The 23895-nt window shown below is 44.2% G+C and overlaps 4 protein-coding genes across 7 annotated transcripts; all 4 read left to right on the top strand.

Annotated features, from left to right (window-relative positions):
* The first annotated feature begins 1604 nt into the window (after positions 1-1604).
* LOC120958144 (uncharacterized) lies at positions 1605-4676 on the top strand. 2 transcript variants are annotated; one of them, XM_049608856.1, is made up of 7 exons: positions 1610-1903; positions 2005-2194; positions 2371-2473; positions 2795-3028; positions 3122-3371; positions 3449-3958; positions 4033-4676. In XM_049608856.1, the coding sequence occupies exons 2-7, from the start codon at positions 2022-2024 to the stop codon at positions 4551-4553; spliced, it is 1791 nt and encodes a 596-aa protein (XP_049464813.1). In that variant the 5' UTR covers positions 1610-1903; positions 2005-2021; the 3' UTR covers positions 4554-4676. The 2 variants fall into 2 exon arrangements, with proteins under 2 accessions (XP_049464814.1, XP_049464813.1); XM_049608857.1 differs by having other exon boundaries at positions 1605-2194; positions 3449-3963; positions 4033-4147.
* A 1404-nt stretch (positions 4677-6080) lies between these two features.
* On the top strand, positions 6081-8585 carry LOC120957387 (integrator complex subunit 11). Its single transcript, XM_040379578.2, has 2 exons — positions 6081-7799; positions 7871-8585. The coding sequence occupies exons 1-2, from the start codon at positions 6265-6267 to the stop codon at positions 8160-8162; spliced, it is 1827 nt and encodes a 608-aa protein (XP_040235512.2). The 5' UTR covers positions 6081-6264; the 3' UTR covers positions 8163-8585.
* On the top strand, positions 8513-9826 carry LOC120957388 (uncharacterized). The gene is made up of 3 exons (XM_040379579.2): positions 8513-8685; positions 8748-9109; positions 9180-9826. Exons 1-3 carry the CDS (start codon positions 8616-8618, stop codon positions 9762-9764), a joined length of 1017 nt encoding a protein of 338 aa, XP_040235513.2. The 5' UTR covers positions 8513-8615; the 3' UTR covers positions 9765-9826.
* A 621-nt stretch (positions 9827-10447) lies between these two features.
* On the top strand, positions 10448-18987 carry LOC120959942 (importin subunit beta). Of its 3 annotated transcripts, XM_040383737.2 has the most exons (5): positions 10448-10966; positions 11946-12187; positions 12266-14619; positions 14887-15168; positions 15893-18987. In XM_040383737.2, exons 1-4 carry the CDS (start codon positions 10924-10926, stop codon positions 14891-14893), a joined length of 2646 nt encoding a protein of 881 aa, XP_040239671.1. In that variant the 5' UTR covers positions 10448-10923; the 3' UTR covers positions 14894-15168; positions 15893-18987. The 3 variants fall into 3 exon arrangements, with proteins under 3 accessions (XP_040239671.1, XP_040239669.1, XP_040239672.1); XM_040383735.2 differs by lacking the exon at positions 14887-15168 and having other exon boundaries at positions 15905-18987; XM_040383738.2 differs by lacking the exon at positions 14887-15168.
* The last annotated feature ends 4908 nt before the right edge of the window (positions 18988-23895 follow it).

The following is a 23895-nucleotide window of genomic DNA, read 5'->3' as shown; positions in this document are numbered from 1 at the left end:
TAGACAAACCCATTAGTGGTAAAGACAAGTCCATAATACCTTGTTGTTATTAGTGATGGGCGGATCGACCCGAACCTATCGGGTCGAAGCCATCCGTAAGCCATCCGAACCTACCTTGACCCGACCCGACTTAAACTAGCGGCACCAACGGGTCGGAGTCGTTTATGCTTACTCGTACCTACTAAACATTCGGGACGACTCGAACTCGTAGCACCCCGCGGGTAGGATTTGATTCCGACTACGACCTAGCGCACCCGCCGCACCTACGGGTCAAAATCAGAAGAAGAAGAAGAAGAGAAAACATACACAGGCAGTCAACATTAGTGATGTGCTCTCCGCAGCGCACCCACGACTCCGATCCGACTCCGACTATTATTAGTCAGATTCCAACTCCAGCAAAATGGAACCACTAGATCCGCCCGGAGTCAGAGTCGCCCGGAGTTGACTGGAGCCGCCCGGAGTCGTCCGGAGTCGGAGTCGTTCGGAGTCGTTTGGAATCGAAGTCGTCCGGAGTAGTCCAGAGTCGTCCGAAGTCGTTCGGAGTCGTCCAGAGTTGTCGTATATAGGACTTTGTTTCGAAGGCTGACTCCAGACGACTCCGACTCTGAACGACTCCAAACGACTCCGAACGACTCCGAACGACTCCGAACGACTCCGAACGACTCCGGACGACTCCGACACTGAACGACTCCGAACGAATCCACGCGATTCCGGGCGATTCCGGACGATTACGGACGATTCCGAACCATTCCGAACGACTCCGGATAATGCAGGGCGGACCTAGCTTCCGAAGTAGATTCCGAATTTATCGGAGTCGGATCGGAGTCGACTCCAGATTTTTGCTAACTTTACCCATCTCTAGTCCGGAATCCCATTGTACAGTCGTCAACTCGAACGACTCAATAACATGCCGGTCATGGGTTCAAGCCTAGAATGGACCGTCCCCCCGTAGCAAGGATTGACTATCTGGCTGCATGATATTGAATTAAGTCTTGAAAGCCTGTAAAGGCCGGCATGTCTGCGTAGGACGTTACGCCAAATAGATAGATAGATACCCATCACTAGTCAACATACAAGGACCATGCTTGCGGTCGAGGACGGTCCGTATGGTTAAAATATGTAGAGAAACACGTTAACTAAGAAACACGTTAACCAATACACGATACCTTTTGCTATTTTTTTATTTTTCCAATCCATATCTGAAGCCGGTCAAAAAGCAAACTGTATCAGTGTAAAAGCGGCTTCTTATCACTTCAACGACAATATGCATTCACGTGTTTCAAACACGACCCAACATGACTCATCCGAAAAAGCGGCAAACAGGCACAACAATTGCTGCTACCTTCGGACACCTGTGCGTACGAAGCCAGTGCATTTTTCTATTTACGCAGAAGCCCAGTCTTACTTACAGCCACCCACGCCGACATGGACGTGGTGATCGGTGTTAGAAACAGCTCTCTAGTGTGCGTTATCACACCGCACCGTACGTGTGTTTGTTTCTTCAAACCACAGCACCGTTTGTGGGCCTCTAGCGGGTACACGCATCGTATGGACCCCGTAGCTTATCTTATCAACAGCAGGTAGAACATCGACGGTACCACAGTCCTACACGATAACAGTGGCTTCAATGGAGGACAGAAATTCGATCAACGACATTAGCCACCAGTGCGTTTCTGTTCCTCCGCTCCGGAAGACGGAAGGTTTTCTACGTTGGCTTGGTGGAAGCTGCTGTGTACGCGTGCTAATGCTGTGAGAAAAATGTGACAAGTGGCAAAACCGGTGCAATGTAACGTGTAAGATCACCGATCTACACCCGAACCGATTAACAAAGTGACAGCTCATCAATCGATTTCGACAACAATCGAACGCTGAAACGAAACAATACACTCGGAAAATACTTCCGGTTTGTGCTCGCTCTCTCTCTCCCTTTCTCTCGTTCTCTTGCTCTTTGGCATTATACAGTCATCTGTTTGCTCTCTTCACCTGTTTTTACCGCGTGACTAGCTGAAGTGTATATCACAATGAGGGAAAAAGGTTACGACTCGAATACTTTTCGTACAGTGGTATGCGTTATACTGCTTACGACAAAGCTTTCCGCAGTAGTGTTAGCTAGCGGCAGTGAAGGTGGTAGTAAATTCTGTCCAAAAATATGTAGCTGTGATGTGATTGAAGATCTAAAACGGGCAGACTGTAGGTATGTGCGAGCTGAAAATATATCCCTTTGTATCTGAGCCTAAGTTTTGGTTGACTCAACGCTGTTAGTCAGTGAGCGTTGTCTTATCTTCGAGCAACGATTGAGCAATGGCAACCGCTCGCTTTCTCCCTCACTCATGCATTTTGTTCTTTCTATTTCCTTCGTCTCTTGTATAGCAATGAAAAGCTTATCAACACCTACACCGACGTACCGTACGATGTGGAAATTCTTGATCTTAGCATCAACATCATATCAACGATCGAAAATGAAAACTTCATGGTAAATAATTTTACAAAAAAAAAAACTCTATGGCACAGTCAGCATTTTACAAACATGAAAATTTCACTTGGTTTTTGCCTTTTATGTTAGAAATTGAAATTAGACTGAAATCCTTGATTGTAACTAATTAAATTAAAGATATTTGTTCATAGTTCTTAAGAACACATTTTTTGTAGAAAATCCAATTCTTCAGATTATAATCAACTTCAGATACAATTATTAATTCAGTAAGATATCTTAAGATACATAAAAGCCATTTTTTAGCTAGTACCAGCATATTTACTTTTCATTCCCATTTTGATCTACTTTCCAATATTACAGCACTACGACAATTTGGTTAAACTGTTCCTATCGGAAAATTCAATTCAAACGATTTCACTCGACGCTTTTGCAAATCAACAACGACTTACTACACTCGACTTGTCCTACAATCGGCTGGAGCACCTAAACGAGCACCTGTTTGAGCGAAATCTGCAGCTAGTGGATTTAAATCTTTCCGGCAATAATTTTATGATGTTGCCAAACGCACCATTCCTGAAAAGCTACTCCATAATGGTTCGTTAGAAGATGGTATCCATCGGTTCTGTCTTCTCAATTGAATACTAACGCCCCCCCCCCCCCCACCTCCCTTTTCGGATACACTTGCAGTTTCTCCATCTCGCCAGCTGCCGTATACCGCACGTGTTCGATACCATGTTCATCGATCTGCCGAATTTAAAGTCTTTGGATCTGGCGAAGAACATCATGAACAGCCTATCTACCGTGCCTTTCGCACATCTGCGCAAATTGAACTCACTCAACTTGATGGATAACCGGTGGGATTGCAAAACAGAAGACGTACGCAGCACGGTACGATGGATGAAAACGAGAGTGCCAACGTTAATCGTGGATAGTTGTCGTAAGTAAATATTGACACGTTTTTTTTTTTACTTATATATTGGCAATCTTTAAACACTGTACCTTTTTTACTCTCAGTACTCTCAGACCTCAGCTATAAGGGCGATCGATTTGAGCGAATTATGGAAGATCCTGCACTGCAGGAAAAAAAGAATTCCCGCCAAGACGTCGCGATTGAGCACGTTTGGGGCACATCAAAACCATCGCTATCTAGAGACGGCGGAGAGCTTCACTGGCCGCTCTTCATGAATCGCAGCTGCTCTTACACTGAGCTGGAAGATGATCTATCGAAAGAATCTTGCGTACAGTTTGCCGAATGTCAAAAAAAGTACAGCGAGCTGTACCACGCGCACAAACAGCTACTATCGCGTAAGAAGGCGCAATGTGGTGGATACTTTCGAATCGGTGTATTCATTGGTGGTGCCTTAGTAGGATTACTAGTGGGTTCGTTCACGACGTACACTGTAAGCTGGGCAGTGCGAAGCTGTCGCAATCGATCGGCACGCAAACGGGCACACCAAATCCCCGATCATAAACGCCTGCAGCGGGAGCTAACACGAGAAATTCGTGGTCGAAATCAGTTCGAACGTAATGTCTGATCAAGAATGTACTGTAGGTCCCAGAATCAGTTGCTGATAATTGTTTAATTTTCTCTCTTTTAGACACCCGTTTGAACGAATCGCCAGTTTTCGCGCGCAATGACCGCTTTCCAGCCAGCTCGGCACCACTGCAGGATGAAATCTATCGCAATCATGAGCACACACGTCAATTTTTAGTCAACCTGTTCTCCAAACGGCAGCACCGGTACGTGCGGAGCAACTCTCAGCTTGCAAACATTAACAACCGATATATCCCGCCAACACAAACCCGCGACGAGCCGCGGGAAGCGGTCAATGTGGTGCAGCGTGTTGCTTCCGATGCAGAACCTTTGTGGGAACAGTACAGCTCCCACAACCAATCAGAACAAGAACAAATGCTATCGAATGATCCGGAAGCTTCCTTTGGGCTGAGTGGCGATCAGCAACCAACCTGGATTAGTATCCGGCCAAACGGCAATGGTACGCTAACACGAAGCCCACGGTTACGCCATGATGTACCAACAGCGGGTGAAAGTCCACCGCCGCCATATGTAGAATGTACGTTAGAAACAGAACCAAATGCAGAGAGAGTGAGTATGTACTAAAGATAGCTTTAATTTGCGATATTACAAATTAAATGGTTTATATATTATTTGAAAGAGAGATTATCTAAGTAAAACTAATGTTAGGCAAACGAAGAAATTGAATAAAAATGTAGTAATTTTTTTAATGCTACTGTTGCTTAAAAGATTCTAAATGCGTAAAAAAGAATATATCAACGAAAACCGAAAGACTATTGAATGTTTTGCGGCATTGAATGCGCTACCGGAAGCCGTGCAGCAGCGTACATTGAATATGGCCCTTGTCATGAAAACTGTCCTCAAATTTGAATTTGTAACTGGAAAAAGAAAGCCTAAAAGCGTACCCAAGGGCCAAAGATTGAGCTTTAAACGACTGGAAAATCAAATATCCATAGAAAAAAAACGAAAGCTTCTTAGCTTCACTGGTTTGCTCAATAGATGGCGTTTTATAGCTCATCAATGAATTTCTGTCCTTTTCTTGCAATGTGTTTCGCCTACCTTCGTCTAATAATGGCTTAGTTAGAAGGGTATATCTCAAGTGCCACAAATCCACTAAACGACCATTAAACGGGTTTTAAACGACTCAAGCTCTCAACCTAAAAGGAATCTAGAAATACTTCGTTTAGCAGACGGCAAACGACTGATTCATTCTAAAAATAACTAAAAAGGTGGTGGGAAATCTATTGGTGGAATAGCCACACAGTGGAACTTTCCTCGCGTTGAGAGCTTTTTACTTCTCTCAGCACTGTTGTTTAGTTTCGCATTGAAGTTATGAGCTAGAACGACGATACGATTGTTTAAATACTAGACTCTAATGTGAATCACCAGAACAAAAGCATGTGGGAATTTAATAATGGTCGATGGTATTGATACCCATGTATCTGATCACACGGTCATTCTTATAGATTTTTGCTCGGAAATTTAGAAGGGTATATAGGATGACGCTATGCGAAACACATAGCAATAAAAGGACAGACATGTATTGATGAGTTATAAAACATCATCTATTGATCTTTTTTTATATAGATATTTGATTTTCCAGTCGTTTAAGCTTAATCTGTGGCGCTTTGGTTATATAACTGTGCCCGCGGAAACGTGTATAACAATCCAGCCATTGAAATTAAATGTCATTCCAACGCGCTACCGCGGAAACGCAGAGATGCTCATGCTGGATATCTCGGCGGAACTGTTATACGCGTTTAAACGCGCGTCGTGTATTTTCGGCCTTATACGCGTTTCCGCGTCCGTGGATCTGTTCATACCACGGACCACATATTGGAGACCACTAGTTTAACCAACCAAAGTGATATTTTTGGTTTTCTTTGATGCAACGGGATTTTTAGTGCAATAAATTGGTGGTGCTTTCGGTACCTTGGTTATTCTGGCAATTGTACAGAGCAATATGATTTGTTCGGTAGGAACTGTGCTACTATGGCATAATCCAGCCAACGTAGCACAGTTCCTACCGAACAAATCATATTGCTAGAACGCCGCCTCAGTACAATTGCTACTTGGGTAGGCGCGCAACCCCAGCTGTCAGCCATATGATTTGACGTTTCACAGAATATCGTGTTTTTTTATTTGCTACGAGCGGCAAACGTAAATAATTATTTTACTTTGCTGAGTTATTACGGAAAGAAACCTAACCAGAGAACTGTAGTTTGTAAAACGATTAGAGAAGTAACAGTGTACAAAACCTTGCACCCGCTGGAGTGAATCGATTCGTCCCGCAGCAATGCCGGACATAAAAATAACACCGCTTGGCGCTGGCCAGGACGTCGGCCGAAGCTGTATTTTGCTATCGATGGCAGGCAAAAACATAATGCTCGACTGTGGCATGCACATGGGATACAATGATGAGCGCCGTTTCCCCGACTTCAGCTTCATTATACCGGAAGGACCGATAACCAACCACATCGACTGCGTGATCATATCGCACTTCCATCTGGATCACTGTGGCGCTTTGCCGTACATGACGGAAATGGTCGGTTACACCGGTCCAATCTACATGACACATCCCACCAAGGCAATTGCACCGATCCTGCTGGAAGATATGCGCAAAGTGGCCGTGGAGCGCAAGGGTGAAAGCAACTTCTTCACGCCACAGATGATAAAGGATTGCATGAAGAAGGTGATCGCGGTGACGCTGCATCAGAGCGTTATGGTCGATAGCGAGCTGGAGATAAAAGCATACTACGCCGGTCATGTATTGGGGGCTGCCATGTTCTGGATTCGCGTGGGCTCACAGTCGGTGGTGTATACTGGCGATTACAATATGACGCCGGATCGGCACCTTGGCGCGGCCTGGATCGATAAATGTAAACCGGACCTGCTCATCACCGAAAGTACGTACGCCACCACGATCCGTGACTCGAAACGATGCCGCGAGCGAGACTTTCTCAAAAAAGTGCACGAATGTGTGGCCAAGGGCGGAAAGGTTCTGATACCGGTGTTTGCCCTTGGACGTGCGCAAGAACTTTGCATACTGCTGGAAACGTACTGGGAGCGAATGAATCTGAAGTATCCCGTGTACTTTGCGGTGGGGTTGACGGAGAAGGCGAACAACTACTATAAGATGTTCATTACCTGGACGAATCAGAAAATTCGCAAAACGTTCGTGCAGCGCAATATGTTCGATTTCAAGCACATCAAACCGTTCGACAAAGGCTACATTGATAATCCCGGCGCGATGGTAGTGTTCGCTACGCCGGGCATGCTGCACGCCGGATTGTCGCTGCAGATTTTCAAAAAGTGGGCACCGAACGAAAACAACATGGTCATCATGCCGGGCTACTGCGTGCAGGGTACGGTCGGGCACAAGATTCTTGGCGGCGCGAAGAAGGTGGAGTTCGAGAACCGACAGGTGGTGGATGTGAAGATGTCCGTCGAATACATGAGCTTCAGCGCTCACGCCGACGCCAAGGGTATTATGCAGCTGATACAGTTTTGCGAACCGCGCAACGTGATGCTCGTGCACGGCGAGGCGGTCAAGATGGAGTTTCTGAAGGAGAAAATTAGAGAGGAATTTAAAATCGAATGCTACACGCCGGCCAACGGGGAGACGTGCACCATCAGTACACCGATCAAAATACCGGTCGAGACGTCACTGTCGATCCTGAAGGATGAGGTGAAAAAGTACAATGCCCAGCCACCGGATCCGAAGCGGCGGCGCATCATACACGGAATTCTCGTGATGAAGGATAATAAAATTTCTCTCATGAGCATTGACGAGATTTTCAACGAGGCCGGCATTGATCGGCATGTGATAAGGTAAGGAAGACTTTGTTCTGCCAGTGTGTGCCAATTTACTATCAAATTCTATCAAACGATCTCTTCCGTAGGTTCATCTCAAAGATAAAACTGGACGATCCAGGACCGCCGATGCGCACGATCGAGAAGCTGTATAACATGCTGAACGAACGTCTTTCCGGCTGGACGGTGACGATGAATGATAACAACTCCATCAACGTAGAGTCAGTTAATATAAAAATCGAAACGGAAGAGCAACCCGCCGCCATCGGATCGGTTGGCCAGCCGAATGTGCCCGGTATGCACAAGATTTGCAATGTGAGCTGGGTTAACCAAGATGAGGATTTGGGTAGTTACATTCTTGGATTGCTGCAAAGCCTGTGAGCTATACGAATCAGTATGTCCGCCAGTGAACCGAAATAAAGGAAATAAAAAGGCCTTTAAGCATACCAGAGGTTTCATTGGTACAATCAAAAACAATTAACCCTACACATAAACGTCTGTAGCACTTTCACACGCGATAACGCGATTTCCAGACGCTTGGTAGGTACGAATTATCTGTTTTTTTCTTCTGACATGTGATAATGATAATACACGTGCAACGAGCGTGCTGTAAATGAAAAGGGTCCCCTCTCCGACCGTCGATTGATTTCGCGTGATGGGGGGGGGGGGCTCTTCACTGTTGCTCGCCATTGCGTAAACAAACATGCAATTCGCTTTTACGATTCTAGTCGGTCTGACAACGGTCAGACAGGCACGGTAGTGCTGCAAAATTTTGTGCAATCATCTACAATCAGCTCTTGTTAACGGCGGAAGGAACTTACGGCGTGTGAAAAAATGGATATCTTTGATTTTGTCAAGCTTCTTTCACTGCTATGCGCATTAGTGGCTAATGTAAACAGTGCAGGTAAGTGCAGTGGATGCAGTGGTTTGGTTTTGTTTACGAATCCTCTCGTTTATCGTTTGAAGATCGCACCAAGGTGGTGATAAGCACGGATGCAGGTGCAGATGATGCATGGGCGTTGTATTATCTGCTGGAAGCTAAACAAGAAGTGGACGTACTCGCTATTTGCTGCACGAAGGGCAACACCAATGTTACAAATGTGGCCACAAACGTGCTGCGAGTGCTCGATGCCCTACAGCGTACGGATATTCCGGTATACATTGGTTCGAATGAGCGGATACTGCTTCCCGAGCCATCGGTAAACCCGGACGAGATGTACTTTGGCGCCGATGGCTTTTCAGATGTCGTCTTCGAACGGGAACCGACACGCGCTCCTTTACACGAGCGACAACACGCACTGCAAGAGCTATACACGCTGATAGACCAGGTTAAGGGTTAAGAGCATTAAATGGAGCGAAAGAGAATTATAACAATGTTTATGCTTCTTACAATTGCAGCATCCAAACGAAGTGATATTTGTTAACCTTGGTCCGCTGACGGATCTTGCATTGCTGTTGAAAGTTTACCCTGCTACACGCACGCTCTTGAAGGCCATCTACCTGATGGGGGGAAATCGTCACGGCATCGGTAACACGCAGAGTGCAGCTGAATTTAACTTCTACAACGATCCCGAATCGGCTAGCATCACGTTTAATGCCTACCAAGGTCCGATCGTTGTTATACCATGGGAAACGGCCTTGCGCCCTAACCTTGTTACCAGCTTCGAGTGGCGGATGGACGTGCTGGGGAATAGCAACAAAACAATCGTCGACATTTTGAACCAGGTCGAACGTGTAGCGCTAGAAAAGCTGCCGGAAAAGGATCGCATTTGGATGCCTTGCGATTTGCTGGTTTCGATGCTGCTGGTACACCCTCACCTGCTCGTGGAAAGTAAACGGTACAGCGGAGACGTTGAGTTGAATGGCCGGCTAACCCGCGGCCAATTGGTGCTGGATCACATGAACGAAGGCAGTGGTAATGTGACGATCGTGGATAACTTGGATGAGGCGAAGGTGAAACAATATTTGTTGAATTTACGTTAAAGTATAGTTCGTTAGAATTGATATCAAATACAAATTGAAACAGGCTTCGTTATTCCCGTTCATTTTCTGTTGGTATATTTAATGCACAACCCTGAAATTTCGTTAAGTTTGCTTAACATCAATGACACACTTTGTTCGGAAAATCAGTTTTTTACACATTTGATTTATTGCGTCACTTGCTGAACGACAAGAAACGGGTGAGTTTCATATTATGCTGCTTAAAATATGCTACCAGACACGCAAGTAGTTAATTTATGATAGCAAATTTGTCGTTAATTCAAATTAAAAATTCATGCAATCAAATTAACGGTCAATGTTGACGTTTGACAACCGAAAGCATCAGGGCTGCTTGCATGTTTATGTAAGTGGCGGGATGTACTTCAAACGCTCAAATGACCGATTATTAACTTTAAACAGAGTTTTAACTAGTTTGAAAGCTACAAAATTTCCACTTAAACACATAGACATGCAGAAAAAGATTGAATTACCTTCAGTTAAAGCGATATTATGAAGAAAAATGCATGAAACCAGAAATCGAACACCATGCACGGTCGTGCACCCATGATTGAACGCTACCAGACAAACCGAGATGAAGTGATGTGCGTTGCCAGACAACTGTGACGTCACAAACCGGAATAACGACCAGCCCAAGCGGGGCGACGGCTACGCTATGCGCGCCTGTCAATTTTTAGCGCTTCCCGTGAAAAGTTTGGCTCGAAGTGTGCGAGAAGGTGGAGATTGGAAAAAAGACGAAGCAATCAGTCAGCGATTATCTGACGTGAAAACGCTTTTCCGCATCGAAAAACGAAGAGCTTCTTTCCAGCTGTAGCTGTAAAATCTGTTGAACATTCTGTTGTTTCGTGGAACGAGTAAATATTACGCTGAAATCGGTAGTTCATTGTAGGCCTTCGTTGGACGAGTGACGGAATTCCCACGGCGTGTGTGTGTGCATCCCTTCGCATTTGTTCCGTCAGTGCGTGCCTACGTTTGTGTGTTTGTGCGAGGTGCGCGTGAGTCGCCCCCGTGCTAGAAGTGAAAAAGAGGCACCCAAGTGAGCAAGCCAAGCTCCTCCAAAAACCATCATCATCCTTGTTTTATTTGCGGCAACCAGTAGCCGTTTGTTTTTTGGTGTAATCCGTCTACAGCACCCGCTTCACCCATGATGCATATAGTGCAAATCCTCGAGAAGACCGTCTCGCCAGGTAAGTTGTGCGAATCGTCGAATTCACCGGGAGGGGAAAGGTGTGCGTGTGTGCCAAGATTGTACAGTTGCCCGAAGCCTTGGATCGCCCAGGAGAAGAAGGGGGTCAGCGTCCGCGACGGGATAAAGGACGGCGGGACGGCGATCTATGGGAAAGCCTCTAGCGTTACTGGAGAGGATTGTTCTAGAAAAAAAAAGAAAGACAACAGCTACACAGGAATCCTTCCGTTCCCTGTGTTCCGTCGGAACCGTTGGAAAATGGCATTATTTCCGTTTCATTGAATGTTCGGCACACACAGTTGCCTTGAATTTACTCATTCTCTTCCCCGCTTTTGCCGACCTTCTTGTTGCTGCGGGTCGATCGGCGATTGAGGCATTGCGCGGGGGCTACTTTTCGCCTCAGCCGCCTTCCTTTCGGTTGATCTCTGTGTGTGTATATGCGCGCGCGTGTGTGTGTACATCTTGTACGTATGTAACTTTGTGTGCAATCTCGCGTGTTCTGCTTTGTGTGTGCGTATGTGCATGCATGCGCGTATGTGCGACTGGGCCGTTTTGTGCTCCGCCTGGTGGCAGCAAAAGGAAACTTTTGTAAGAGAGAAAGAGCAAAAGCAGCGGCAGTCAGAGAAAAAATGACAGCGATAGAGAGCGTACGGGGCGCCAACATAACCTGCAAAATGTGGACCGCGAGTGTGATGAAATGCAATGGCGTTCCCTTTCCTTTCGCGAGGGGCACTTAAATGTCTCTTGCGCCATCGGTGTGTGTGGGCAAAGCAACAGTCGATCTCGCTAAACATAACTATGCATGTTGGTGATGAATGGGTTCACATGGCACACAGGACGAGCTGACCGAGGGAGTTTGCGGCAGTCGTAGAATTCCCGACCATTAGAATGAATCTCACATTTCTGGTCTGCCTGTCTGCTTTGGCAAACAATGGCAAGTTTCCACGAATAAACGGTTTATGCCCTTTCTGTCTCCACAGATCAGGATGAGTTGCTTGCGGCGAAAAACTTCCTGGAACAGGCGGCCTCTACCAACTTGGCAGACTTCCTGCGGGCGCTGTCCGATGTGCTGGTGTACCCAGGCAACTCGACGGTCGCCCGTATGGCGGCCGGTTTGCAGCTAAAGAACCACCTGACGAGCAAAGATCAAACGATCAAGCAACAGTATCAAGACCGCTGGCGAGCATTTCCCGAGGATGTCAAAGAGTATATTCGAAAAAATGTAAGTCGGTGCTACTGAATGAATGTGTGATTTATGTTGCGCATACAATGATATGGGGTCTCCCTTTCCCGCCTATAGATTCTCGGAACACTCGGTACGGAAGAATCGCGCCCTTCGTCAGCTGCTCAGTGCGTTGCGTACGTTGCCGTGGCAGATCTGCCCGTTCACCAGTGGCCCGACCTGATGCAAAAGCTCGTGGACAATGTGGTGAACGAAAAATCGACGGAAGCGCTGCGTGAATCGACCTTGGAAGCGATCGGATACATTTGCCAGGACATCAACTCGGAAATTCTGGAACACCAGTCAAACCAGATCCTTACCGCCATCATACACGGTATGCGCAAGTCGGAACCCTCCAACCACGTCCGGTTGGCGGCAACGAATGCGCTCCACAATTCGCTTGAATTCACAAAGGCCAACTTTGAGGAGACGGCGGAGCGGAACTATATCATGGAGGTGGTGTGTGAGGCGACGCAATCGACCGATACGCAGATCTGTGTGGCTGCGCTTCAGTGTCTGGTGCGCATTCTGACCCTCTACTATCAGCACATGGAGGCGTACATGGCGCAGGCCCTCTTCCCGATCACGCTCGAGGCGATGAAGTCGGAGAACGAACAGATCGCGTTGCAGGGCATCGAGTTCTGGTCGAACGTCAGCGACGAGGAGATTGATCTAGCGATCGAGGCCCAGGAGGCGTCCGAGACGGGTCGTTTGCCGAACCGCGTCTCGAAGTACTATGCCCGTGGTGCCCTGCAGTATCTGGTGCCCGTGCTGATGGAGAAACTGACCCATCAGGAGGAGTTCGACGACGAGGACGACTGGAATCCGGCCAAATCGGCAGGCGTGTGCTTAATGCTGCTCGCCACGTGCTGCGGCGAAGAGATCGTGCCGCACGTGTTGCCGTTCGTGAACGCGAACATCAAATCGACAAACTGGCGCTTCCGGGATGCGGCCGTGATGGTGTTCGGTTCGATACTGAGCGCTCTCGAGACGGATCGATTGAAACCGATGCTCGAACAGGCAATGCCGACGCTAATTGAGCTGATGTACGATGAGAGTGTCATCGTGCGCGACACGTGCGCCTGGACATTCGGGCGCATCTGTGAGGTCATCCCGGAGGTGGCGATCAAGGAGGTGTATCTGGAGCCGCTGCTGAAGGCGCTTCTCAACGGTCTGAAGGCGGAACCGCGCGTAGCGACCAATGTTTGCTGGGCGTTCACCGGTCTGTCCGATGCTGCCTACGAGGCTGTCAACATCGAGGATGATCCGCCACAGACGTACTGTCTGTCGAAGTACTTCGATTTCATCATCACGAGCCTGCTGGAAGCAACCGACCGACCGGATGGTGGTCAGGGCAATCTGCGCTCCTCCGCTTACGAAGCGCTGATGGAGATGGTGAAAAACTCGCCGCAAGATTGCTACGTTTCGGTGCAGCGCACGACGATGGTGATTCTGGAGCGCATCAATCACGTGCTGCAGATGGAATCGCACATTTCCTCGCACAGTGATCGGCATCAATTCAACGACTTGCAGTCGCTGCTGTGCGCCTCGCTCCAGTCAGTGCTGCGCAAGGTAGACGCCAAGGATGCACCGCAAATTTCGGACGCCATCATGGTCGCACTGCTGACGATGTTCAGTTCCAGCTCGGGCAAAGTGTGCGGCGTCCAAGAGGATGCGTTGATGGCCGTCTCGACGCTGGTGGACCTGCTCGGTGAAGAGTTCATCAAGTATATGGATGCGTTCAAGGAATATCTGTACATGGGCCTCAAGAGCCACCAGGAGTATCAGGTGTGCTGTACGGCAGTTGGCCTGGCCGGAGACATTTGCCGAGGCTTGAAGAGTAAGATCCTGCCCTACTGTGACGACATCATGACGCTCTTGCTACAGAACCTAAGCAACCCGAACCTTCACCGCAGTGTCAAGCCGCAAATCTTAACCGTTTTCGGTGACATGGCGCTTGGTATTGGACCAGACTTCAAGAAGTATCTGAACGTTGTGCTGCCGATGCTTGCCGCAGCCACCCAGGTACAGATCGATCAACACGACTACGACATGATTGATTATTTGAACGAGCTGCGCGAAAGCGTGCTGGAAGCGTACACTGGCATTGTGCAGGGTCTGAAGGGCTCGGACAAGCAGCCATTGGAAGACGTTAACGCACTCCTGCCACACGTTCCGTTCATCGTCAGCTATATCGTCTCGATCGCGAAAGACTCGGAGCTTTCGGACGGCAACATTGCGATTGCGGCCGGACTCATTGGTGATATGTGTGGCGCGTTCGGGCCCATGATGTTGCAGTTTGTGGAAGATCCGAGCATCACCGAGCTGTTGAACGATGGCAAAAACTCACGCACAAACCGCACGAAAACACTTGCCGGCTGGGCCATGCGGGAGATCAAGAGGGTGAAGAATTTGCCGGTGAACTCGAGTTGGTAAGTGATGCAACGTTGGCCAATGTTAACCACACGATCCACGATCGTCGAAGGCAACCAAAGCATGAACATTACGTATTTAACGTCCTTTTTTCCTATACAACATACGCGTACTAAACATCATAAAGAATTGGATATTTTATGATAATTTTTCTGGTTACTAGAGCGACTTAAAATTACGAAAGCAGTCATTAATTCGTATATAAGCTGGAAGTGTTCTATTTTACGTTAATATGCAATCATTCTTTCAAACACTATTTTCCGCAGGAAATAGTGATATCAAAGTTCCCGAACGTTATGTGGTGCCATTTTGTTGCGGGTATGAACGGACAACCCGCTCTCCTTCCGCTTCGTTGTATATGCGAAACCATGGGAAGGAGAGAAGCGTTTTTCCTGAGTAGTGTTTGAATATTATATTTTTAATGCATAATATGTATCGATCCAACTCTGTTGTTTGATACTCTGACGTCATCGTCACTGGCATCGATCACATACAAACGCAAGTCTTCTCGATGCCTGCTAAACCGATCAGTAGAAAATGTCTTCAAGGTGAGGATTCATTGTCCTATATAATGTTGCTGGCCGCTCGGAAAGGGATTCTTGTTCGCTTCTGTCCCTGTTTTTGTTTTCAATGAAATCGTTATTATCGCTTTGTTTACCATGCGCGCATATTCTATTTTATTTTTATTTGTTTCTTACTTTGTGTCGTCCAGCATAATACAACATTCAGCTTCATTGTTTTCTGTTACATTGTTTGTATCCTAAACATTCTTCGTGTGTTATACTAACTTGAATACTACAATTGTGTGTGTTTTTACTAAATTTTTTTCCAAATATTGCTAATTTGTTGCCCCTTCCTGTATATCCTTTTGAGATATTCGTCGGGCGGGACACATTTGTGGATGTTATTTGATTGACTAGTTTCATGAGTCTAGGTTTCATTAATTATCACCATGTACTACAAAATGTAACTTTCTACGAAGTATTTGATCATACGCTATAGATATATATATATGAGTCCACCATAATACTAAGGCAAATTTAGTTCATCTCCATACAGTCCACTCAGTCGTAGCTTATGAAATGTGCCAGATATAGGACTACAACTCACAACTCACTTTAGCTCATCACACAATAGCTCCGCACATGACCGTTTGTGAACATAATCGCTACGTGTTGGGGGTACTGTAATTTTCCTGCTTTATTGCCTCGGCCGTAGTTCGTGTAGCCAACCCCAAGCCATCCGTAAATTGATTCTCGTCGCTCATTGCAGATTCGGACTCAGCATTAATGGTAACACAATTAGCTACGCCAACAGTAGCGGGGCTACACCAACCACCACCGTTCCTGCAACATAAATTGTACTCGCTCTCAACCTGTATAGATACTTTTACTACAATCGTCACACCCAGCACCAAGCGGCGCTACATTGTTGCTTTTTTTTGCGACTGCAGATGAAGCCAACACAAAATTAGCGTTACGTAGAGAAAATTTTACTGCTCACCTTGGACACACATCGGTTATAGTAGCAACATCTCAGATGCAATCGCAGATCTAGACGCCCAAAGGAGACGCGCCTTCCATCACAAAACAACCATCCGACGGAAAGGGGAACACAACACCATGCAATTTCCAAAATCCATAGTAACGCTGGGAAAATTAGCTGAAATACATACTTCGCACAGACATGACGTGTGCAAATTCTGCTGGACAGGGCAAAGCACAGTTATCGAAGTGTGACCGATGCCACTACCGTCCATCTGGTTCATGGTTATGCAAATTCAACAGCATCTATTCATCGGATTCTTCAACCCCCTCTCCCAACATCTAAAATCGAACACCAGCTGCTCACAAGCACATCGTCACACGTTCTCAAGTAAGTCCCCTATTCTTGAATGAAATAGAAACAATTTCTAGATGTATGTCTCTCAGTGCAGGAATTCTATCGATTAAATTAAATTATCTTTAAAAGAGCTTATACGATTAAGAGATGAAGCACACACAACCGCTCTACACATATACATTAACACACTAGTTTGAACACATTTTTGTTATCGCGTTTGTTCTGATGTATTGTTATTTTTTTACCATTAATGAACACACATAAACAATTCCAAAACCGAATCCCGTTAAATACCTGTTCTAATTGCCTTCTTGATTCCCATGATCTATCCCAGCGGAACTAAGCTATCGTAGTTTTGCTGTAATTTGCTAGGTGCGGGTAGTGTTCATGGCTTACGTTCATGATCACAAGCCAAGCACACACACACATATACAGATTCGTATTGCCATCTGCCGCTTGTGATCAATCGGATGCAGGTGGGCATCGAACGATTGCGATTGTAAGAGTAAAAATCGTGATTATTAAAACACAACACCCTCCTTGACAGCTAGTAGTAGTAAACCACATTTGGTTAGGAACTTCAGAAAAAGAAAACAGAAAGTTAGTTCGCACCTGCTGCACCTAAGTAGATAAATAGATGAGCAATAGAGCAATAATGGGATGTAGGTTACACTTTCACAATTATATTTATGTGCAGCTGAAATCTGAAACAAAACCAGAAAGTTTACGAATCGATAACGAGATCCATGCATCATCCATTCAAATATTACTGAGGGTGGTACACACATAGAGGCTCTTGAAATCTGTAGGATGTTGCACTATCGCTCTAGGTTGGGATAGGTAGCTGGTCTTAATACAGGCGTATAGCGAGTCAATACTACACAATACAACGTGTGTGCCATAGTGAAAGAAAACATCATTAAACAGAGGAAAGAAACAACAGAGGGACTGAAGCGAATAGGAGTAGTAGTGTAGCGATAACAACAGAAGGCAAGAAAAACACAAACTTTCACCGTGGGCACACGTCGTTTAGTTTGCTTTAAGCTAAGTTTTCTTTTGCTTGTTTTTATTTTCTCATCCTTATGCATCCTCTCCGTAATCAAACAATCTGACCGAGTGAAGTTCCGCGCAGTTGGTTTTTGTAAAAACAGTTGGAAAATGGGACACATTGCATATCCTTAGAACCGCTCCTCCTCCCTTCCATACACCTGTGACACAGGACGTGAAACTGTTTGTCATACAAAATTTAGAAACTTATGCTCAAAAAGCGTGGAACGCTCCCGTTTTCGTTTGCGCTGACTACATATTTCTGTTTATCGGATTGATTTTACACCATAAATTCTTTTTTCCCCGTTTTCCTCTCCATCTGTTCTATGGTTATAATTTTGCCCTTTCCATTCCATTCTGTACTGTGCGGAATAATTACGATGATGAATCTTTGATCCCACACTATATCCGGAGTTTGCGAAGCAGATTGCCAAGCGACATAATAGTTACTACACAACAGTATAGGGAATGAGTAAACCAATTATCAGATACCATTACACTCGTAGTATGTAGCTCAAGAAAAGACAAAAAAAAACAAAAAAAGTACGGTAAAGTCATGCGAATTTAGTAATGGTGTGGTTGGTGTGTGTGCGCGATCTATGCTGTATGTGGAATAGATAGGTGCTGAGTGTGTGTATGCGTATGATGGTGTATGTGCTGTGTGTGCATGATGAAAAAAATGAATGAAAAAATGAGGATGTAAATGGAGAAAGAAGCGTACGAGAACGAGATACCGAGAGATAGAGAGAGAGAAAGAAAGAAAAAAAAGAGAGAAAGAGAGATAAAGAGAGAAAGCGAAAGAGTATGTATGATTGCGTTAAAAGAACATGTGAAATCGAATGATCGAGGCAGTGAGCGTGTTGTTGTTTGCGCGTTGTGCGAAGGAATACACGGATTGCGTTTATATGAGATGATACTATGTATGCACTATTTCCTCGAGCGTTTTGTGAGCGTGGACAACGTGTGGATGAACGCGATCGCGGTGGAAATGGTTGAGTGTGGATGGACGAGCATAAGGGTTGATAAAAAAAGTATGTTATTCGTGCTTCTCATCTCCGAGGGTAAACGGATTGGGTGGTATTTTGCCTATTACTAATAGGAATCTAAATCCACGCGATAAACAACGGGATGAATGTTGGAAATATGATACTAAAGAGGATAACAAAAAAAACTGCGCGAGGGGGGTGTGTAAAATCGATGGGGTGGTATTTAAAGGTATGTGTAAGATTAGGTGTGAATTAATGAAAAAATCAGATCGTGTAAGCGAATGAACGTGATATTTAGTATGTTTTTTTAATTGAGCGAGAGAGAATGTGTGTGCGTGTGTGTGTGTGTGTATGATTGTTATTGTATGTATGACTGCGTAGATTAAGTAATGTATGAAACTGATGTGTGTGGTGTACGCATGAGAGGGTAACTTGAATTGATACGGATTAATAAATAAAGCTACGGTAAACCCAACACTTTCTCACCCCGTATACGCCTCTTCTACCTTTTAGCACAGATGGGTGAAATATACATGTATGTTACTGTTAAGCGTTTTGTTTGTTTTTCTTTTCTTTTGGTATATTAATTGAATTTGACTTCACTCGATCGAACAATGTGTCTTAAAAGAATTTTGCTCGCCAAAACTGCGTTCCTTATTTATGTGTATTAATTAGCAACGCTTATTACTCGAACGTTCTTTTGGGGATAAAATGTGGGATTACTTTTACTGGTAATTTAAAATTACTTCTGTTTTAGGGGGAAACAAACATTTGCTTGCAAAACTCACAAGCATACATTCGTGGCATTTTGTAAGAATGCAGACTTCGCTATGTTATTTTTACCCAAACCTTTCCTTTTCAGCTGCTCTTTATAAACGAATTCAGCTACTAAACGCTCAAATGCATAATCGAATCAGGACAGGAAACAATAATTAACACAAAAATGAGCAATATACAATGATGATGCACGGCATCATAGGAAAAACGAAGCGTAGAAAACAAAGCGCAGATGAAATAAGTAGAACATTTGGGTGTTAAATAATTGATCCAGCAGTGGGATTATTATAAAACCCGAATCGGCAACATGGATTCAATTGTTGAAATTTGGAAGGAAAACGCATACAGAATTTGGAATGGAATATCTATTCGTGGATCGTATTGAAACGCAGGTCAGCTGTGCTTTCAAATTATTTTGTTAAAATAATTTGGACTATGCGTGTCTCACGTGTGTGTGGCTTCATCTAAAGAACAAACACTGTTGGGCGTTCACCTGACCTTTCCAATGTACACCTATGTTTTAGGTGTACGAGTAATGAAATAATCAAAACAAAACGGCCATTAAACTCTGCTGATCTATTTCCACAGTCGAAAGAGCGATCCCCCCGGGTTAGTTATGTGTGCGCGCGCGCGTGTATGTGTGTGATTGAGCTACGAAATTAGGATACTATTTAGCATAAATGATTCTGTGAGAGAGAAAAAAGTAGCGTTTGAATGAATGCGATTGTGTATGCCATTGTGAGTTTTTAGTCTCGTTGTCAATAATTGTGTGACTGGGCAGAGGTAGACAAATACGAAACAACTATATCATTAGTAGGTAGTAGTAGTGCCAGGTGAATGTGAAATGATACAATAATAGCGCAAGAACGAAAAATGATTATTCAAATTCCAATGAAAACCACCACAAAATGTGTGTGGCCGGATGTGTGTCTGCGAAAAGCTAGCAAAGAAGCAGATAGTGAACGCGTTACAAGGGAAATCATAACACAAAACACAACCAAAAACGACTGAATATACTAGTTTACACGAAACGAAACGTTAGAAGAAAAAAAAAAGAATGCACAACGCAACAACAAGAGGAAAGCGACGACGCGGCAACAGGACAAACCGAACACATTGCGCATATAATGCAGACCAACATTGTTACTCTTACATGTACATTTTTTTTTTGGTATTTTTGTTCTGCATTCTACAAATTGTTGTATTGCAGCTAAATGTTAAAACGTTTGATCTATCCCCGCCGCTGGGTGATCAAACCGATCATTCCCGGGGGTTTTGTTGTCGTGTGACACGATGACACGGACAATGACGATGCGCAACGGTGGTCGACTAGTGTTCTGTATTTTAAATGTATATTTTTTTATTACTTTCGAACTTTTGTGTTTTAGCTCAATGCGATTGCGCATATGGGCCGGGCCGGGACACACCTTTCATTACTGTGATGCTGTGTTATAGGTGAAACACTAAACAAGCAAAATCAAAACTATTCTAGCGCCCATGCCCAAACTTGTATATGTACGTTACGTTACACTGGTGCAAATGTAAAGCGCACTTACAACGTAACGCATTGGGATGGAAGTGGGAACAGAAAGGCCCCAAAAGCGCCGCCGACATGCCGACGTGTGTTGGAAACACAATTTTACTACGACAAATTACTCAGGTACCCGATACGGACAAACACAACAAGCAAAATATTGTAAAAGAAACACTAGGGCAGGGATGATGTGTGTGATGAGAGCGTGGTAAACACAAGCGTCGTGGACATGATGGGCGGGTCTGACAGGGAGGAGAGCTACATTACAACATTCTACCGTACCGTAACATATATACAACAATAAGAAGAAACAAAGCAAATAATACAAAAAACAATGCAATACCTACCACTACTACACACTCTCTACTGAAGTACACATAGGGAAAACAAACATTTTTACTAAAACCAAAAAATACACTCCAAAAACACAAGGAATAAACTTTACTGTATTAGAAAAAGGTGGAATTAACTAAATTTAGTCAACAGAAAAGCTACACACTGGGCTTAGACAGTCCGAGGAAGGGAGAGATAGAGAGCGAAAGAGAAAGAAATCAACGATACATAAGAAAAGACGACTTTAATATTAGTGTAGGCAACACAAAAACACACACAAACACAAGACTACTAGTTCAATATTACGTTTTTAGGGAAAAAAGATCGGTACGTTTGAAAATGTGTGCGTAATGTTGTGTTTTACTATTACATTGCCGATACACAGTGTGTACAGGAAGGTACGAACGGGACGACAAATGAATCTTATATAGCAAAACAAATTGTATGAAATACGGAGCTAAGATCAGTTATGATTTTCACACATCAATTGGATTGATCCAATCGGTTACAGATTTCTTCACCGACACCGACTTGTTTGCTGGCCAGATTGTTTAAGGCTAATACGCGAAACAGGAGGTAGACTATAAGGGCACGATATCATCATACAGAACAGGGGACAGAACAGTGACTCTGAGACAATGAGAGAACCACATTTATATGAAATATACTAGGAAAGCAAATATTGGGGAAAACGAAACAACAAAATCATTAAAAAGAACAATTTACCTAGCCTCTCTCTGGGAGGGCCTTTACACAACATAAACACCTGGCGTAACGCGACAATGAAGGAGCTGATGATGGAGGAGAGGACTGTAGGGAAGATGATGGAAGAAATATTAAACCAAAAAAAAACAAACAAGTAAATTTTTCATTCTTGCTAATATTGTTGTATCGAACCCCATGTGTGTGCATTCGAGAATTTAGGAGGAGTACTGTGTGCACGAGATACAAGGTTTTCCGGGAGTTTTCATAGCTGTGGGACACTTTATTGACTATTTCTTATTCGAAATGAACTTTATCTAACATGAATTGGACGCTATAGCACCCTTGTTGGAGAAATTTCGATAGAGTCCAATTTTCTTCATATGAATTTCACTTCCCATTAGAAAGAGTCAAGGAAATGTCCAACAACTATGAGAACCCCTGGAAAATCCTGTAAATAGCATGTACGTGAATGTAATATAATGAGTGAGTGTTGCCTTTCACTGGGTTGGAGTTGGTATGAATGTATAGTGATCAATGAAGAGATCAATGCAATGTGAATGTGTGTATGATTTGATGACCGATTTACGTATGATCGAGTAATAATCGAACCAGCAACAGGTGAAACTACATCCTTGTTCATTTGAATGAAAGAGAGAAAGAGAGAGAGAGAGCGTGTGAATGTAATGAAGCACTTCAAATCTATGATCAGGTTCATCTACTACATTGAGTATTTAAATCTATTAAACTTTTCTGATCTACATTAAAATTACTTGGAAATAGTTCGTCCAAGTATTGCCATTTTTTGTCAATTTTTTGCGATATTCGTTCACATTTTTCCTGTACCATTATGGTTACTACTTATAATTTATATCACATGTTTTAACGTTCAAAGATCAAAGATTGTAGCTTTCGTTTTGATATTTCGTTTAAAAAGATCATGATATTGGCAAAATAATGTTTAGAAACCTGAATTAAATTTTGATCAATCATCCAACAGACAGTGAAGAAATGATATATAAACGGCTTGACATTGCTTCATTGTACCTTGGAATAGGGACTCTAGAACCTTTAAATTTTCATCTCTATGAATGAAATTACTTAACTCATCGGAAGTTCATAGTAATGTCAACATTTCTTTATACCGGTTACATTTAAAAGAATCAATAAAACAGGCTGTATATTTTCCCCAAAACGCGGTTTTGATGATGTGTGGTAGCGAGAATGAGAATGTATGAATGAGGCTCCTCTAGTCATTTAATGGTGTGCATGTGAATGAAGGTGTTGTTTTTGAATGGGTACGATCACGTAATGTTTGCGGGGTATGTATGATCGTGTTCGATACGGGTGAACATATTGTGTATAATAAAGCTGTATGTTAGTGTGCGGCAACAAAGCGTGTGTATAAATGATTTTGAGCGCAAGTGTGTGTGTGTGTGTGTGTGTGTGTGTAAATGCGAATGTGTGCGGGCTGTTAAGGACTTCCTTTGCGGTGAAAAGTACATAAGGTACATACAGTAAACACAACACCAACTGATGACTGACCAGAACCAGGAAGCGGGCGGTAGCGCCTGATGGCGCCAAATCATCCCAACTGCTGACGGAAACATACAAACACACAACATACACGCTCTGGGACAACACTATGTGGAGGAAAGGTGGGACGTGAACGTGAAGATCGTGAGGACTTTATATGCTTAAAGAGTGCGTGCGCGCGCGCGCACATGATCGTTATGATTATTATCATGTATATGATCGAGTTTGAGACTGACCAATAAAAAAAGGATGCGAGAGCGCGCGAGTGAAGTTAAAAACATTTTAAACACACACAAAAATTATATACACTCGCATGTTTACGAAACATACGAACCAAGGACACAATGCACACAACGCTTTCAATGTAAAGTCCGAACACATGACCAAAGACTTTGCAGGAAGAACCTGAAGAATGACCGACTGCTACGTACTATTAGTTTTAAGTCATTTTTATCATTAAACGGACTGACGCGGACTGCGATCACCACCGGCTTTCAAAAAGCATGATCATCAACATG

This window comes from Anopheles coluzzii, chromosome 3 (assembly GCF_943734685.1).
Source record: "Anopheles coluzzii chromosome 3, AcolN3, whole genome shotgun sequence".
NCBI classification, from domain to species: Eukaryota; Metazoa; Arthropoda; class Insecta; order Diptera; family Culicidae; genus Anopheles; species Anopheles coluzzii.
The sequence above is the reverse complement of the archived record's forward strand: the minus strand, read 5'-3'. Positions and strand labels throughout refer to the sequence as shown.